Source organism: Spermophilus citellus, assembly GCF_964194105.1.
Source record: "Spermophilus citellus genome assembly, chromosome: 6".
Classification (NCBI taxonomy): Eukaryota; Metazoa; Chordata; class Mammalia; order Rodentia; family Sciuridae; genus Spermophilus; species Spermophilus citellus.
The window spans coordinates 151,701,476-151,717,844 of record NC_138187.1 but is presented as its reverse complement, the minus strand read 5'-3'; the positions used below and the strand labels follow the sequence as shown (position 1 = coordinate 151,717,844).

General features: G+C 45.8%; 2 protein-coding genes across 15 annotated transcripts in view; one reads left to right on the top strand and one right to left on the bottom strand.

Annotated features, from left to right (window-relative positions):
* Positions 1–705: 705 nt before the first annotated feature.
* Positions 706–10,146, bottom strand: GLUL (glutamate-ammonia ligase). Its single transcript, XM_081300248.1, has 7 exons — positions 9,988–10,146; positions 7,033–7,211; positions 5,644–5,805; positions 3,899–4,045; positions 3,397–3,524; positions 2,983–3,182; positions 706–2,421 (listed from the first exon to the last, which is right to left on the bottom strand). The coding sequence occupies exons 2-7, from the start codon at positions 7,196–7,198 to the stop codon at positions 2,103–2,105; spliced, it is 1,122 nt and encodes a 373-aa protein (XP_081156374.1). The 5' UTR covers positions 7,199–7,211; positions 9,988–10,146; the 3' UTR covers positions 706–2,102.
* The window catches only part of LOC308652420 (transmembrane epididymal protein 1-like), an 85,482-nt gene continuing 76,336 nt past the window's right edge, over positions 7,224–16,369 (top strand). For 4 of the 14 annotated variants that reach the window (XM_081300251.1, XM_081300255.1, XM_081300253.1 and 1 more), the window contains exon 1: positions 7,238–9,904. In XM_081300251.1, coding sequence (XP_081156377.1) covers positions 9,347–9,904 — 558 coding nt within the window. In that variant the 5' untranslated portion in view covers positions 7,238–9,346. Of the gene's footprint in view, positions 9,905–16,369 lie in introns of all 14 variants that reach the window. The other 10 variants (XM_081300252.1, XM_081300249.1, XM_081300254.1 and 7 more) reach the window with 4 other exon arrangements.

Sequence of the window (16,369 nt, the reverse complement as noted above, 5' to 3'; positions counted from 1 at the left end):
ATGTTAGATGGATAGCTGTTTTTTGTCAGAGGTGTATGCTCAGCACCATGGGAGGAGGAGGTTGCTTCGATCCAACTAAGTAAGGAACACACTAAAGTAGGAATAGGCCAGAATAAGTAGAACCTCCAGGGACCAAGAACAAGGACACAGAGGCATCAACGTGGAGCCTGCTGAGTGCACCTTGGGTAAGAACTAAGGACAAGTTTATGCCAGCCTTGGACGATTTTGTCCAAGGTAGCAACATGGTCAGTGTTTGCTATTTAATCACTGGCAGCTGGGCAGAGAATGAATACGGGAAGAACAGGACTAATATAACCAGTTAATCACACATTAAATACTTTAAGCTGTTATTTTAAAATAAGCCAGGACTGTTGGAAACCATGTCACAGCAGTGCTAGTCAAAACCCAACTCTGGCCCGCAGAAAGGGGAGAAGTGGAAGGCTAGGAAATGTCAAAGTGGTGTGACCCAACAGTCCCAGTGAGGACAACCCCTGGGATCCCAAATACTCCAAGTTAGAGGCACAAGGAAAAAGCTCATCAGCAATGTGACTCCACAGTTTTAAAAATTCAAAGAGCTGAGAGACCTGAGCTTAGTTTGCCTCCAAAAACAAAACACTCCCCTTTTTTTGTTAGGAAATACAGAAATGAAATGGCACATAAGTTTTTTTGTTTTTAAACAACCACAAAGAAACAAGTCAGAAGAGATCTTATGTTAGGTTGATTTATAAGCGCTGCTCTGGGCAGTTACAGTTTGTTTACAAGAAGTTATCTAATTCTAACATACTGTACACGGCAATTAGAAGTTGTCATGGCAAGAGAAAACAACAGCTGGCCTGCTGTGGCCAGCACAAAAACCAGGGAACAGTAGGGAAAATGCAAATGGAGAGGGGGCTTGTTTATTATAAAAGAAAAAAGGAATAACTCCTTAGGAATCTTAACAAAGAAAGACACTGGGAGGAAAGACACTAGGATACAACATTACAAGTATTTTCACTCCAGCCCTGTCCCCAACTCCTCCAAGAGGAGAGTGGAAAGAGATGGTTGAAGCAGACAATTTTGAAAAATTAGACTTAGAAATCCTACAAATTTGATTAAAATCTAAACTTCTGTTTTGCTTTTAAAAAATTTAATATATCAAAAGGCCTGCTTTAGTGACATGCTAGTTTCACCAAAAAATAACCCAATGCCTTTTGCAGGAACGCTCTCATGTGGGCCAGCCAACTCGCTCCCAGAAACCCATGGACAATTATGCGGGTCTTAAACCTCGCCACTGGGCTCAGGTGACCACCAGTAATGTCATTCACCTGGCAGCCGTCCAGGGTCCACCTCCTTAAGAAGGGTGAACAGGGCAACCCTTAAGTGGTAATGAAGACTAAGCGCCCCTAGTAACCAACTTTCCCAGTACCACACTCCCCACCCCTGCTCCAAAGGATCTCTTTTATTTCTAAACCAAAGTATTTGCTTCAAATTTAGCACCCAGTGACCAGGATGGTTTCCTCCCTTAGAAAAACACATACCCACACACCCATAATTTTTTTGTTTTTATATTTAAATATAAAAATACTACTCTGCTTTGTGTTATAAATGAAGGACCAAGCACTAAGATCTTTTTCTTTAAGACAGGGCTTTCTATCAGTTTACCCAGCTTTGTGTCCACGGAAGGGAGTGCAGCCCCAAGCAAGGGAAGTGCTGCAGTAGGAGACCAGGGCATTTCCCTCGCTGACGGCCACCCCACCTTCTCTATAGTTATAGCTTAAGAAATAGAGCTTTCCACACTAGGGGGAATTCTAACCTAACCTCACCAGGCCTCCTCTTTCAGCAACCTTGAAGAAAATGTACCTCCCTGCTCCCCCAGAACATGCTGCATCCCACAGCCATGCCTGACAGGCACCCCTTCCCACTAGCGCATTAAAAAAAAGCCTCACTGACAAGAAAAGGGGGCTGGCCAAAGAAAGCAAGATTAACTGGGCATGAGGAATAAAAAAAGACCTTGATATTCCACCCTTTGAGTTATAATCGGGACAAGCGGGACAACACAGAGGGTGAAGAGTTGGAGTGGGAGGCAGAACTAGGAGGGGCTTGAAGGCTGAGGTCTAGTCCATTTAGTTTTTGTATTGGAAGGGTTCATCTCCGGTTTCATTGAGAAGACACGTGCGGATGAGGGCTTCTGTCACTGAATAGGGGTCACAGTTGGCAGAGGGGCGACGGTCTTCAAAGTAACCCCTCCTCTCCTGGCCGACAGTCCGGGGAATGCGGATGCTGGCACTACGGTTGGCCACGCCAGCAGAAAAGTCGTTGATGTTGGAGGTTTCGTGGAATCCAGTTAGGCGCCGGGCATTGTCCAGGCCCCCCTTGGGATCATAGGCACGAATGTGGTACTGGTGCCGCTTGCTTAGTTTCTCAATGGCCTCCTCAATGTACCTAAAAAAATAAAAATAAAATAAAATAAAAAAAACCCACAAGATGAGGGTTAACCTTATCACCAAAAAAATCCTCCCTTCAAGGACAAGAACAGGTAGGCATCCAGGACTGACGTTCACCAGCACAACCAATACTCCATGACTCACACCAGTGACCGCCTTGTTACTATGTACCCCAGTGCTCAGAATGCCTGACATGTAGCACCAAGGCATTATGTGTTGAAAGACTTTCTCCCACCCCTAAGCACCAATCTATGTGCCTGTACTGTTACTAAATTAGTTCTTATTAAATACTTTTAAACTTTCCCTATCACCATCTTTAATTCTATTCCTTGAGTATTATTTGGTACTTTCTAAATGAGAACAAAACGACAGAATTAGAAAAAAATAAGCCAATTGTCAAGAGCTAAGGCATTTGTAGCCTTAGCTACAAATGAAGTTCAGCTTACCTATCCCCTATACAAACACTTGGCAAAACAAAAAGAGACGTAAAGAGATTGATATTCCCTTCCCAAGCCTCTTTCACTTGAGAATAAACATGACCCCCACAGCAGACACTCACTTCAGACCATTCTCCTCCCTCATGGCCTTGGTACTAAAGTTGGTGTGGCAGCCGGCACCATTCCAGTTTCCAGGAATGGGCTTGGGATCAAAGGTAGCTATCACTCCAAAGTCTTCACAAACTCGATGCAAGATGAAACGGGCCACCCAGAGATGATCTCCCATGTGGATTCCTTCACAAGGTCCTATTTGGAATTCCCACTAGAAAGAATGAGAAGGTTGGCCTTTACAATAAAGCCAGCTGCTCATCTGAACTCAAGCTCAAGCCTGCTTTCTTCCCACCTCTACTCCAACCCACTCTGAAATTGTGGGTTAGTGAGTGGTGCATCAGCAGCCCTTGCTAGCCCAAGCCCCCATTTGCCTACCTACCCTGACATCTTCAGGGGGCAGGAAGCTGACAGACCAGAGCCTTTACCTGGGCAGGCATGACCTCAGCATTTGTCCCCGTAATCATGACTCCAGCATACAAGCAGGCCCGGTAATGAGCTTCCACAATGTCCCTGCCATAGGCTTTGTCTGCTCCCACGCCACAGTAATATGGACCTGTAGGTTTCAAGACAATGTGGTAAAAGTGGGGGAAATCCCCCAAATCCCCAAATCAGAAATCTCAAGTCCTAGACTAGTTGTTCTCCTGAATCCCTAATCCCTGTCTTCACCTACAGGTGGGGAATGAAGAAATTAGGGGGTTCCTCTTTGCCACAGCCTCGTGGACCCAAAGGTTCCACCTCAACCCCTTCTCACTTTATACATTTACATCCATCTCTGGATTTGTGTAACAAGAAGGCATGTCTCTACTGTTATTTTCAGCGGGTCTCAACTTTTTTTTTGAGAGTTGTTCCTATCTCTGGAGAAGAGGGGCTTTCCTGGACTAAGCACCTGGGGGAGGATTAGTTTGCCTTTTACCCAAAAGGACTTACCTTGGGGACCAGGAAAGCCATTAGAAGGCCAACCAAAGGGATGACCATCTGTGCCCATGAGAGTGTATTCCTGTTCCATTCCAAACCAGGGATGCTGGTTGCTCACCATTTCCATTATCCGTTTACAGGTGTGCCTTAAATTGGTCTCTAGAAAGCGAGTCAACATGCTATTAGGGACACATATACTGGGCCTGGATGCTGATGTGCAAACAGTCTTCCTACTCTACACAGCTGAGATGATCATGAACTGACCTAGGGAAAACCTTTGTGTCCCATCACCAAGTCAGGAAAATGGGAAAAGCTGCATTCACACATCACATCTGCAGGAGATCCTCTGAAAGACTTTAGTTATAATTAAACTCAGTTACAACCAAGTCACATGGCAGTGGATTCAGAACAGAGCAAGTGTTCACCTTATCTGCATGCTGGCCACCTCCCAAGCACCAAATGCCAGGCACTTCCACCCTCTATTCACAAGACAGCTGCTTCTAGTTGTCAAATTTATCCCTTAATTTCTCAGGCACTTAGAGCCAAAGCTGTAATTATTTTTTTGCACGGTTTTGGGGATGGAATCCAGGGGCCTTGCACTGAGCTATATCTCCAGGCCCCGCCCCCTTATTTTAAATTTTGAGAGAGTCTCATTAAGTTGCCAAGCTGGCCTTAAACTTGTAATCCTTCTGCCTTATTCTCCAAGTAGCTGGGATTACAGGCATGCACCACTGTCCCAGCCAAGTCTAATTTTTATTGAGAATAGTTTGTCCTGTAGGAGGCTTACATTCCAGGTGAGCTTAAGTGCTAAATTATATAGCATTGGCTGGTGCAAAAGAAAAACAAAAATGAGATGAGCTCAACTGGAAACAATTTCCAAGCTATAACAGAACTTCAAAATAAAAAATATTCATCTGAGTAACAACCCTGAGGTGGGCATTAGAAGTACTTTTTTGAGACAAGGTATCTCACTAAATGCAGAGGTTGGACTCAAACTTGTGATCTTCCTACCTCAGCCTCCCGAGTTGTGGGGATTATAAGCATGGCCATTGCACCCAGTTTTGGAGGCTCAAACGTGTTGTTAGATAACTTGCCCACGCTTTGGGGCAAGCCACAGAGCCAGGAAACCCAAGGTTGCCTTGGCTTCAGAGCCCACGCCCTTTACCAACAATAATGCCCCGTGCAAAGGCAAAGAAGGTGTAGAGTCACTAAGTCTCACTGGCTGACAACTGCGAAAGACATGTCTGCAATAGGGACCCTAAGGTGCAGTTATAGCAAACCTCAGGGCAAATGTATGTTATCTGGGAACCAAGATGCTCATGTTTGTCAGTGGATGAACTATGCTGTTTAGTGAAACAGCAACCAATATTTGATGTACAATTGTTCCAAAAGATTTGCATGTATTAAATAATTTAATCTTACCAACTTTCAGGTGAATTTTATTATTTTCTCAATTTTTAAATCAGCAAAATAGCAGTTCAGAATTCAAACAAGATTCTGAATCCAGGTTCTTAAAAATTTCCAGGCAAACAGGTGGCTCTGTCACTGGGGATTCTTAGCAGCAAAAACATTAAAAATTCATCATTGTATACAACTAGTAAAGGGGACCATGGAAGGTGGAGAGATAGACCCCCAATCCTCCAAATTCTTAAACAGTGCTGATAGTCTAGTCTTCCTAATACTGATTTCAGAATGTCTCCTCCCCTTACAGAATTGCTGGACTGAGGTAGGGACAACCAAACCCATTTTATACATACCTGCAGGTTTTCGGTTGTACTTGAAAACTTCACAGAACACCAGCTTGTTGGGATCCTTGCGGAAGGGGTCCCGAAACATGGCAGCAGGTACAAGATACATGTCACTATTGGAGCCTTCAGACTGAAAAGTACTAGAGCCATCAAAATTCCACTCAGGCAACTCTGAATCAAAAAGAGAAGGGAAAATTAAAAATGTATAGGAAGGCTTCTTAAGCAAGAAATATAACCAGCCCCTCATTCACCTTTCCATTTCTAAAGATTTACTTTGTCATTCCCAGAAAGTGTGGCATGAATGCATCCTTGTGTAAAACAACATCTCTACTTACGTACCTGCATTCCAAGTAAGATCATTGTACCCTCACTTCCTTAAAAGAATTAAGTCACAAGAGCCACCAAAGGTTGACAGACATTCCCTACTTAAATAAGTCTACTCTATACCAGTAGACAATGAGGTACTTTGTTATTACAATCAGTGAATCAGTCATTTAAGAGACAGGGGAAAGATTCTGGTTCTTTCATTAGGCCATCTGTGTTGCTTCCTTCTCTCATCCCCTACTTTCACTGACTGTCCTAACTAACGTTGTGTCCTTATTTTGCAGATGAAGAACACAGACTGATGCTCCCATACCACTAGTTCACTTTTCTCACTGTTTTAGAGGTCAGTTTCTTCATCTCTCCTATTGACTGAGTTCTCAGATGGCAGAGGCCTGTTCAACACCTGCCACATAGTACTTTATATGCTCCATATTACGGTCCTTCATTCAATCAATCCAAATGTGAATATAAGCAGAAGAATGAGCTATTCTAATGTAGGCAGGAGGTGACAGTTTTTCCCTTGGCCCATTCCCAGAAGGGCAAGGGCTACAACTTGTTCGAGACTAAAAAAATGAAGATCACAAATCTAATATAGTAACTCCTCAAGGAACATGTAACCAGATCATTTAAAATTTCTAAAAGTGGCTCCAACAAAAAACAAATGATGAGTCCCCCCATTTATAAACCACTTTAAAGGATGTACTTTGCATGCAGAAATCCAGTGATATGACTACTAAACATAGACTTCAGCAGTGTGCAAATTACTTGGCATATTCAGTTAAGAGCAGTGGTTTTCAAATTGGGTTCCCAGGGGTGCTTTAGAGCCAGTTAAGTAGGATGGTCAAGTCAGGAAAGTCTCCAGCCCCTTATCCTCTACAAATTACACTCAAACCTTCTCTCTTCAGTATATTGGTTTACACACGAGTCCATTTAAATAAAGGCTTCCATTGTTGCTATGTTTTGAGGCTATGCAGAAGCTTAACACTGATTGAAGTTTGAAAAGCCTTGGTGTTTGCTGCCCACCCCCACACTGCCCCCACCCTAGGCAAGTACCCCATTTCTGCCCAATCTCACCTTCTACACTCTTGGGCTCAGAGTCCAGGGTGCGAGTCTTGCAGCGAAGTCCTTCTCCAGTACCATCAATCCAGATATACATAGCTTGGACTTTCTCACCCTGAGGCAGGGACATATACACCTGCTTGATGCCTTTGTTCAAGTGGGAACTTGCTGAGGTGGCCATGATGGAAGATGTTCTGAAGAAAAAAAAGTAATTTTATCAACACCCACTACAAACAGATTCCCTGTAGGAATGGCTTAAGGAACACAATTGAATCAAGAGTGGTAGTGGAGAGCCCGTCCCTTTAAAACTCAACACAACTAAAGTAACAATTATTTGCTCTGCCTTCAGAGGGTTCAAAACTTCATATTACACAAAAGTAACATGAGAGTATGGTGTAAAAATCTGAACATCACCTTTTGAAGCAATTAAAGCAGATACTTGGGGCTGGGTACGAAGCTCAGTGACACAGTACTTACATAGCAAAACAAAAAACTTGCTAGACCAAGGCCTTGGTATTAACTGACATCTCTCGGCATCCTGGGGCTCAGAGGTTGAAGAGTTTCAGATACTACGGATCTGAAGCTTCCAAGCTAGAATCTATGCTTTCAATTCTAAAATTCCATTAGTCTAGTGCAAAGTTTTATTCCCTCAATGTGGCTAAGGTAGGTAACTTTTTGAAATAAGTGACTAGGAGGAAACAAAAATGACAATACAAATGGAGGAACTTTAGATAGGGCAAAGGGGAGGGAGGAGAAGGGAGTGGGCAAGGGGTAGGAAAGACAGTGGAATAATTGGATATCATTACCCCAAGTACACGTATGAAGACACTAATGATGTGACTCTACTTGGTAGACTCTACTGTCTACCAGAGACATGAAAAATTGTGCTTTACATGTGTCCTATGAATTGAAATGCATTCTGCTGTCATATATAACAAATTAGAAATAATTTTATTTTATTTTTTAAAGTGACAATACAAAAGTTCAGAGACAGAATGTTTACCATCTTCCAATTTAAGTAATATCCAGCTAGAGACCTGGTTGCTGTGGTTTCTGTTCTGAATCAGACTCCAATGTGCATGCTGTGTAATTTTTCATTGGTGTGATGTAAAATTCTCACTTCAGAAGACAGGCCTCAGATTTAAATATGAGAATGACAATATTCTGGGGATTTTACTAAAGACTCTATACAAGTAGAAAATTTCCGTTTCTAATCAAAAAGATCTGGGATTTCAAAAAGCTCCAAGGCATGATGGCAAGCCATGACCACAAAGCCTCCAAAAGAAGACATCTCTGAAGCCACAAAACCAGCCTCCATATAAGAGGAAATGTTCCCCCCTCCCTCTCTAGCCCAGGGTGGCTGGAAAGGGAACACACTGTTCTCCTCCAATGACTTGGGCAACTTTCTGAAGTACAGTGGCAAAGTTTCTATGGGCAACCGTCCATGTTTGCCCAGCTGAAAACTGCTTCTCCCTCCAACTGCCTCACCCTTCCCCTGGGGAAGAGGAGGACCTCGCCTGTCCAGTCCTATTACAGAATCAACACTATCTTTACCTACAGAGTCTAGAAGACAAGTCATCAAATCCCACCTCCCACTCCTGCCGTGGAAGGCCAGGACAACTTCTGAAAGCTACAACCCAGTCTCAGCTTTCCTCTCCAACATCAAACCACTGTCTCTAAGCCTGGGTTCCAGATCTCCTGTTCTTTGGTGAGACCAGTTGGATGCCAGCAGCTACATGGTGCCAAGTTCACGTGGGAGAACGGGTTCTGAAGTTCAGGGTGGTGTCTGCAGATGCCCCCTTTGCAGTGTCCTCCTCCCTGCCCCCTCACTCACCCCTGCCAGAGAAGGTCTAAGGGACTGCTGGGGTTGACCTCTCTAGCCCTCCTCTTTTTACTGTTGTGCTCATGCTTCTCTTCACTGGGGATCTCTCGCGGGTCCAAGCAACGAAGCTTTCTGGGTGAGGGTGACGGTGATGGAGTAGGGGAGAGGGACAAAGACACGGAGCGGTCCTGCCGGGAGGTATTGGAATAGATAGGCTGCTGGTGGAGTTGGTTTAAGGTCTTAGCCTTGACCCATGGTTTCTCCCCGGAGTTGGAGTAGGCCATGAAGCCGCAGGAGTTGGTGGGGGTCGTCTCGGAGGCCTGAGACTCCAGGTCATCGTCATCTTCATCTGTGATCTTCTTGGAGAATTTGCGGCTGGAAGTGGATCTCCGCTTCCCGCCCCCGGGGGAGTTGGGATAAGCCACCTTGTGAGCAGCCCCCTCCCACTCAAGGTTCTGAAAATGGGGGCCCCGCCCCGCCCCTCCTCAGGGCCTCGCCGAGCCAGCCATGCCCCGCGCGGGTAGAGGCTGGGGAGGGTCGAGCCTGCGTCGGCTGGAGGGACGGTGCGCGGCTGCTGCCTCGAGCCGGCCGGGTGTCTCCACTGCGATGCCCGCTCTCCACGACGCGACCCCGGCCCTCCATTGTTCGGTCACACTACAGGAGCCCGGGGACCCCGCAGCGGGAGCTGGCCGCGCAAACAACAACGCTCACGGCTCCCCGCCTCAACCCGGGCGTCTAAAAGCCCGGTGCCACCAGGACTGCCCGGACGCGCCACCGCGGAAGGAGCCGCGCACCCTCGCGAAGGGACCCTGCGGCCGCTCAGTCCTCACTCCACAAGCCACCCAGGGCGCCGGCCTCCGGGGGCGGCGCTTCGGGCGGCAAGTAGCGAAAGGAGGATCAAAACAACACCCTCCCCCACCGTCCCGCTCGGAGCCCGGTCGAGGGCGCGCCCCGCCGTCGCCAACCGGACGGGGCGGACTCGGAGCCGCCGGCGGCCCCAGCACGCGGGAAGCGGAGCGTGTGAAGCCCGCGGCCGGGGCCGAAACGCGGAGCTGGAGACAGCAGGTGGGAAGCGGCCGGGCCGGGCCGAAACCCAGGCCGGGGCGCCGCGCGTCACTCAGGGCCCGCGGGGCCGGCCGCGTGCTTACCTGGGCGGCGAGCAGGTGGCGGGCGGGCGGGCCGTGAGAGCGAGGTGAGGAGAGAGGAGAGGAGTTCGCCGGGGCGCTCAGCAGCTCTGCTCTTCTCCCATTCTCGGCTCTGTCGGGCCGCCTGCAACCCGGCACCCTTTATCCGCCGCCCGGGGCCGCCCCCGGCGCCCTGATTGGCTCGCGGCGGCCGGGACCGGGGCCCATCAGCTGATGCGCGCCGGGCCCCGGCGGCCATTGGGCGAGGAGCCGAGCGGGCGCCGCCGGGTGGGGCGAGGGAGCTGGGAAGAAAGAAAGAGAAAGGGGCGTGGGGGAGGGGAGCGCGGCCGCCGCGCGGAGGGCCGGGCCTGCCCGGGGACCCAGTCCTCGCTGCCCACCCGCCAGCCCCGAGGGCCGCCCGGGCCTCCCCCTGGCTGCCTCCTCGGTGCAAGTTCCGCGAGCCCAGAACCACAGCAACCCAATTTCGCCCTTTGTTGTGAGAGAGCCGCCCTCCCGCCCTCCGCGCGCGCTCGGGTGAAGTTGGACGGGGAGCACTGGGGGCAAGCCCCAGCCAGGGCCGGAGGCCCTCGGCCTGCAGAGACCTGGCACTCAAGGCTTGGAAGAGCACTCGTCCCTGGTCCCGTCGTGGGCTTGGGAAAGTGAACGAACCCTGTGATTTCCTATTTTCCCCTGAAGTGCTGTGTTTCTGTACTCCAGAGGATTCTGGAGGGCTCCACAAAGGAGACCTGTCCAGTACTGCCTCAGTGAGACCCTGGGCAAGTCGCAGACTCTCTGGGCCCAAGTTTCCATATCTGGAAAATGAAGTGGTTCCAAGAATGGCCTTTAGTGCCACCCACCTGATGTGATATTTCTGCGCGCAAACTACTGTAAGAGCAGCTAAAGGAAAGCCGCAGGTTTTCCAGCTCTTCCCAGGCCCCCTTCCAAGTCTTTGCTGCCCCTTCAGAAGTCAAAATTCTTCAGAAATTTAGGATTCCTTAAAGGAATTCTCCCTGATTTTGCTCTCCAATTAGTTGATTGTGGCTTCTTTTTTAGTGGCTGAAATCCACCTGTCATGTCTGGTCTTTACGGTGTGTTTCAGGAGCCCCACTATTTGAGACTGTGATTTTCTGTTTAAAGACCAAGAATTCATGCTTCCAGTGCCCTTGGAAAAGGAAGGGAAAATGTTTGTTCTTCTGGTTATGTTTTGTACCACAAATATGAAAAAGAAATGTTGCTTGTGACCACACACACATTACTTGGCTTCTTTGGTCACCATCCCTTCCCTTTAAGTGTGTGGAACACTGTAGCACTTCAAGTGATAAATGCAGTATTCATCTCTAACACAGGTTTCTGATATATTTTGGACTGGGTAAGGCACCTCACATAGCAAATTCCTTGTTAGATTTTAGTGCTGCAAGTTGAAACATTATGGTATGTTAGTTAAAGGCAGGGCATCAGATCCCACAAACCTAGGTTCAAACCTGAACTTGACCTCTTACCACCTTTGTGTTGGCCAAGTTACTTAGCCACACAGAGCCTGGGTTTTCTTGCCTATGAAATGGGAAAATAATAGCTACCTATAAATTGTAGGGATTAATTGTGATAGCATTAACAAAAGAGATTAGGGCCAGGAACATAATAAAGGTTTGGAAAACATTATATATGATAGGCCAGAATAATGTGAAGGGATTAGAGTATTTCTTTTCCCATTTAAGGAGACTTAAATCAACTTTCTGATTTAGTATAATGCTCCATCTTTGGTTTAAGGAAGGTGGGCTTAGACCTGGTAACAAAGTGAGCTGTTCTCATTCTGACTCTTTCTACCAAGTCTTCAGAACTGGTTGGAAAGGGAGCAGAGGAAGGGAGAAGTGATGTTCTTGTTTTACGAGATGTTGGTCTCCAGATGCCAAACTGCCAAAGCGTAAATCAGAGCTTTCTGTGGCATTACTAGCCCCTGAGATGGGGATGGAAAACATAATAGAAAGTGGAATAGGAAGGCACAAATGTAATTTTCTAATCTTGTGGCGTTTCTGCATTTCTGAGTGTCTACTTCCCTTGCTATGTTAACCTCCAAGAGCAGCTCTGTCATCTCCATATCCCCCAGTAGTGTCCAGAGGGAGTGTTCAGTAAACGTTTGTTGACCACACAGAAATGACAGCGGCATCATCAAGAGAACATGTGCTTTGAGCTGCTTTTCCGAGAATGGAAATGGATTTGCTTTGATCCTTTCCTGTGACCAGGGGCCTGCCTTGTGGCAGTTAGGAACATAATACATGACCACTGACTCTTTCAGGAGTGAGCAAGAGGCCTCCTACGTCAGTCCTACACTTGCTTAAATCAACCAAATTAGAACCTAGATAAGTCCAAGGACTGAGCAGGGAATTTTCTAGAGTGTGTGATAGAAGAAAAAGCAAAAGAAAGTTCTTCAGGTGGTTCACCCCCGGAAAACCAGACTGTACTTTTTAGAGAAGTAAAAAAGTAGAACACCCTGTTTTACCCACTTTGACCGATGTATCTGCTGCCCTTTGATTTTCTTCCCCTTCTTCCATAAATTGCCACCGCCCCCATTTTCTACCCCTCCATAAAAAGAACATTAGGATTCTTGGACTCATGAACTTTTCAGTCTCTGGGTGCACAGTTTCAAAGCTGAGAAGGGGGTTCTTAGGGCATGTGCTTTGAAGCTAGGTTCTCTCTCTTGGAGTTGTTCTGTCCCAGGGGTGGGTGGAGTGGGAGAGCAATATTACAGAAGATTTTATTCCAAATCTGCAGACATAGCCCAGGATTAAGCACATTTCTTCACTGTTGCTCTACTGCCTGAAATGAAGGCCTTGTCTTTGGTGGGCTTTACCTTTGAGTTCACCTTACAACTTCTTTCTCACTTAAAAGAACTCTTCTCACTTTGTAGGTCTGAAGCCTTTAATCCAGTGCTCTGAGAGGGCTTTTCCAGGGCCTGTGTTATTGTTTCAAAGGTAATCAGTGAAAAGGGGGCACAACTGAAATTCAGGATTGGGGACACCCTTAAAAATCTGACCTGCATTGTCAACTTTTTCTTTGTTTAATAAACCAACATAAGTTCTTTTCAAAAGAATAGACCATAATTGAATCTTAAAAGAAAATAATAAGACAAAAAAGAAGAACAGCTTTGGAAGTTAATAGCATTACTCTTAAACCATATTTTGGGAAGAAGATATAGGTGGGTGACCTTACAAACTTCACTCTCCACAATTATAGAAGGAAGGACCAGATTATACTTCAATTTAGTAACCAACCACTGAGCACAAGAATTATTCTTTATGTATCTTGATTATTTGATACTCCTCAATTGAGCAAAGGAAATTTGAGATTTGAACCTCAGCTATGTCTCCTAAGCCTGATTTGAGTCTTTGTCGAACACTCACTGAAATCATTTCAATTTAGGGAACACTCTACTTGCCACACTGTGTGTTAGGATGGAAGGCTTGGGTCTGTTTGAGCTCTATTCTAAGTCTTGTCTTTATTAGGAAGCTGCTTGGAAAGTTGGGAAAAGTCAAGTTCATCTTACCTCACAACATGAGAAATAAGTCTTATAGAGAAAATTAAAGCCATACAGTTCTGGCATTAGATTTTCATGCCTTTTTATCCTAAAGAGGAGAAACTGAGGCCTAGGTAACTTGTAACTTGCTGAAGTCAGGTTAGGACAGCATTCCACAACCTAATATACTTCCAAGGTGCCATTCCTTTGAGCGCATTTCTCTGGTCCCCTTCTTTCAGTGTCCTTAGCCTGTGGGTGGAGTTCCTGGGCCACCACTTCCAAAATAATGAAATTCCTACGAAACCACTGAAGAAAGTACAGAGTACAGGGACCGACCAGTTTACCCCAAAGTCTTATATTACAGTTTACCCAGTGACTTTGGAATAGTGACCATTCTGTGTACATTTTCTTTGTGAATAACTAAGATATGAGAAAATAGGTGCTATGTAGCCGGTTCTCTTTGAAGGTATCTTTGGAGGGGCTAGAGTGTAGCTCTGTGGTAGAGAACATGCTTAGTGTGCTCAAGGCCCTGCGTTCCATTGCCAGCAACACACACACACACACACAGGTGGATGGACACAAGTCAGTAGGGTAAAGCAATCTTTGGAGATTATTAGTCCCATGTAATAATCTTTCCTTAGTTTCATTTTGAGAATCTGGGATTTTCCTAGATCATTTTTATTTCCTATTCTCCATGCATATGTAGATATCTTTGTTCTCTAGATTGATTAAAGCTTTTTAAAAGTTTAGGAAATTATAGCCCAATTTTGTTGTTGTCTGTGCATGTACAAATATGTAACAACAAATCTCATCATTAAGTACAATTATAATGCACCCATAAAAATGTGGAAAGAGAAAAAGAAAAAAATGTTTAGAGAATTTGGCACTCTGATCAAAAAATTATTTGGGTCAGAATGCCCTTTAGCTGGTACTTTTCCCAAAGAAATCCTCAACTGGATCCAGTCTTTCCTGCCTCACCCCTAACCCCATTAATTGATTTGGGTCCCTGTTTATTTCACCTTTGTGTGCCAAATTTTAATGGGAAATAGCCCTAGGGTGTTTTTTGGATGCTTGGGCAATATTTAGTCTGCTTCTGTACTTTTCCTGCCCTCCTTTTGCCTCGCACTTTTTTTTTTTTTTTTTTTTTTTTTGGTACCAGGGACTGAACCCGGGGTGCTTAACCACTGAGACACATCCCAGCCCTTTTAATTTTCTATTTTAAAATAGGGTCTCACTAAGACTAAGTTGCTTTGGGCCTTGCTAAATTGCTGAAGCTGCCTTTGAACTTGGGATCCTCCTGCTTCAGCCTCCCTAGTGATTGGGATTACAGGTGTAACCCATGCACCTGGCCCTCTCCCACTTTTAAAACAGGTTCTTAAGAGACTTGTGTACTGGAATTGAAGAACTAATTGCTTGTCCCCAGGCTATGGGAACATAGTGCCCTCTGGTGGAATTTTGTGAGGATTACAAACTTGTTCCCCAAGCCTGATGTTTGGCAAGTTTTTTCTTAACTGTCCAAGGGGAGGGCTTTTCTGTTAGATCTTATATAAGGTAAATTAATAATACCCAAGTGCAGTGTTTACATGGCTATTTGAGAGAGATTATGTTGGGATTGTTGCATGATTATAAGAGGTTTATCCTTATAAAACGAGACCTCAAGTGCCTGGAAATGGGCAGTTAACCGCATTTGTGCTTGTTCATCCTCTGTCATCAATGTATAAGAGAGGTGAAGAGAAAGGAGGACCCCAAAGAAAGGCAGTTGATCAGAGTCTGGGAAGCGAGAATAAAAGGGAAGTGCAATGGCTGGAAGGCTTAGTCACAAACAGGTCTCTGCCCTCACTTGGATCTGAACACAGAGATCTAACACTGAGCCAGAGGTTGAGAGTAGGCCAGATTCTCATTCCCAGAGGCGAGGGGCCGTGGTGAGGGTGGGACAGCAAGTGTAACATAAGCACCCCCTTCAGGGGTGTCCAGCGCATATACACCATGCTGCTTCCTCCACCTGGGCCTTCTGGCTGAACTGCCCCCTACCCTTCCTTTCTTCTTCCTTTCCTCCCTCCCTCCTTATTTCATTTTGAGGATTACTTCCTTCTCAATTTCCCTTGTCAAAGTCACTATGGCCTGAGGGACACAGTCACAGAATTGGGTCTAGCACCCCTGCGTTTGAACTCCTGTCCAGCCTCGTGGCAGGTCTGAGACTAGATCAAATCAATAGAAACAGTTGTGAGGTTGTTGTTGGTTTTTTTTTTTTTTTATCAAAGTAAACAGTTTGGAAACAGGTTACTAGATTTTACTATCCCCAAGAGCCAGGAAGAAAGCGGCCCATTACTAAGGCGATGACTCAAGATTAGGACTGCTGGTGTGGCCCAGAGGTTCACGAACCCTCTGACTTGTCTGTAACAGATCTAGAAGGCACAGGGGGATGTTCTGGAACAAATTAGCCTTTAGTAAGCATCGCTATGTCTCATAGTTGGCATAAACTTTAGGACATTTTGTAACCCAAATATAGCAAAGGTCTCTACCCTCTATGCACCTACCCATATGTCAGTAAGGAAAAACCTCCCCAAGGGAAATGATTTTCCCAAACAGAACAAAACAAAGTGAATCAGATGTATGAGGAAAATAACAAGGTGGATTTGATGTAAGTGCCTGAGAATTCAAGAGTTCTTGGAGAAGGCCGCCTTGGAGATGTTCAGAGGGGTGGAGGTACAGGTGGGGTTTATGCTGAATATCTAATCAGATGGTAAAACTGTGACCAGGTATGACTTTCTGTAACTTTCTGTGAGATGCAAGGGATGGAAATTTGTGAAGACCTAAAGATTGTGTCCAATACATTACGTGTACAAGGGTGGCAGTGGTGAAAGAGATAAGCTTTGGTGACAGAGTAATAAAAAA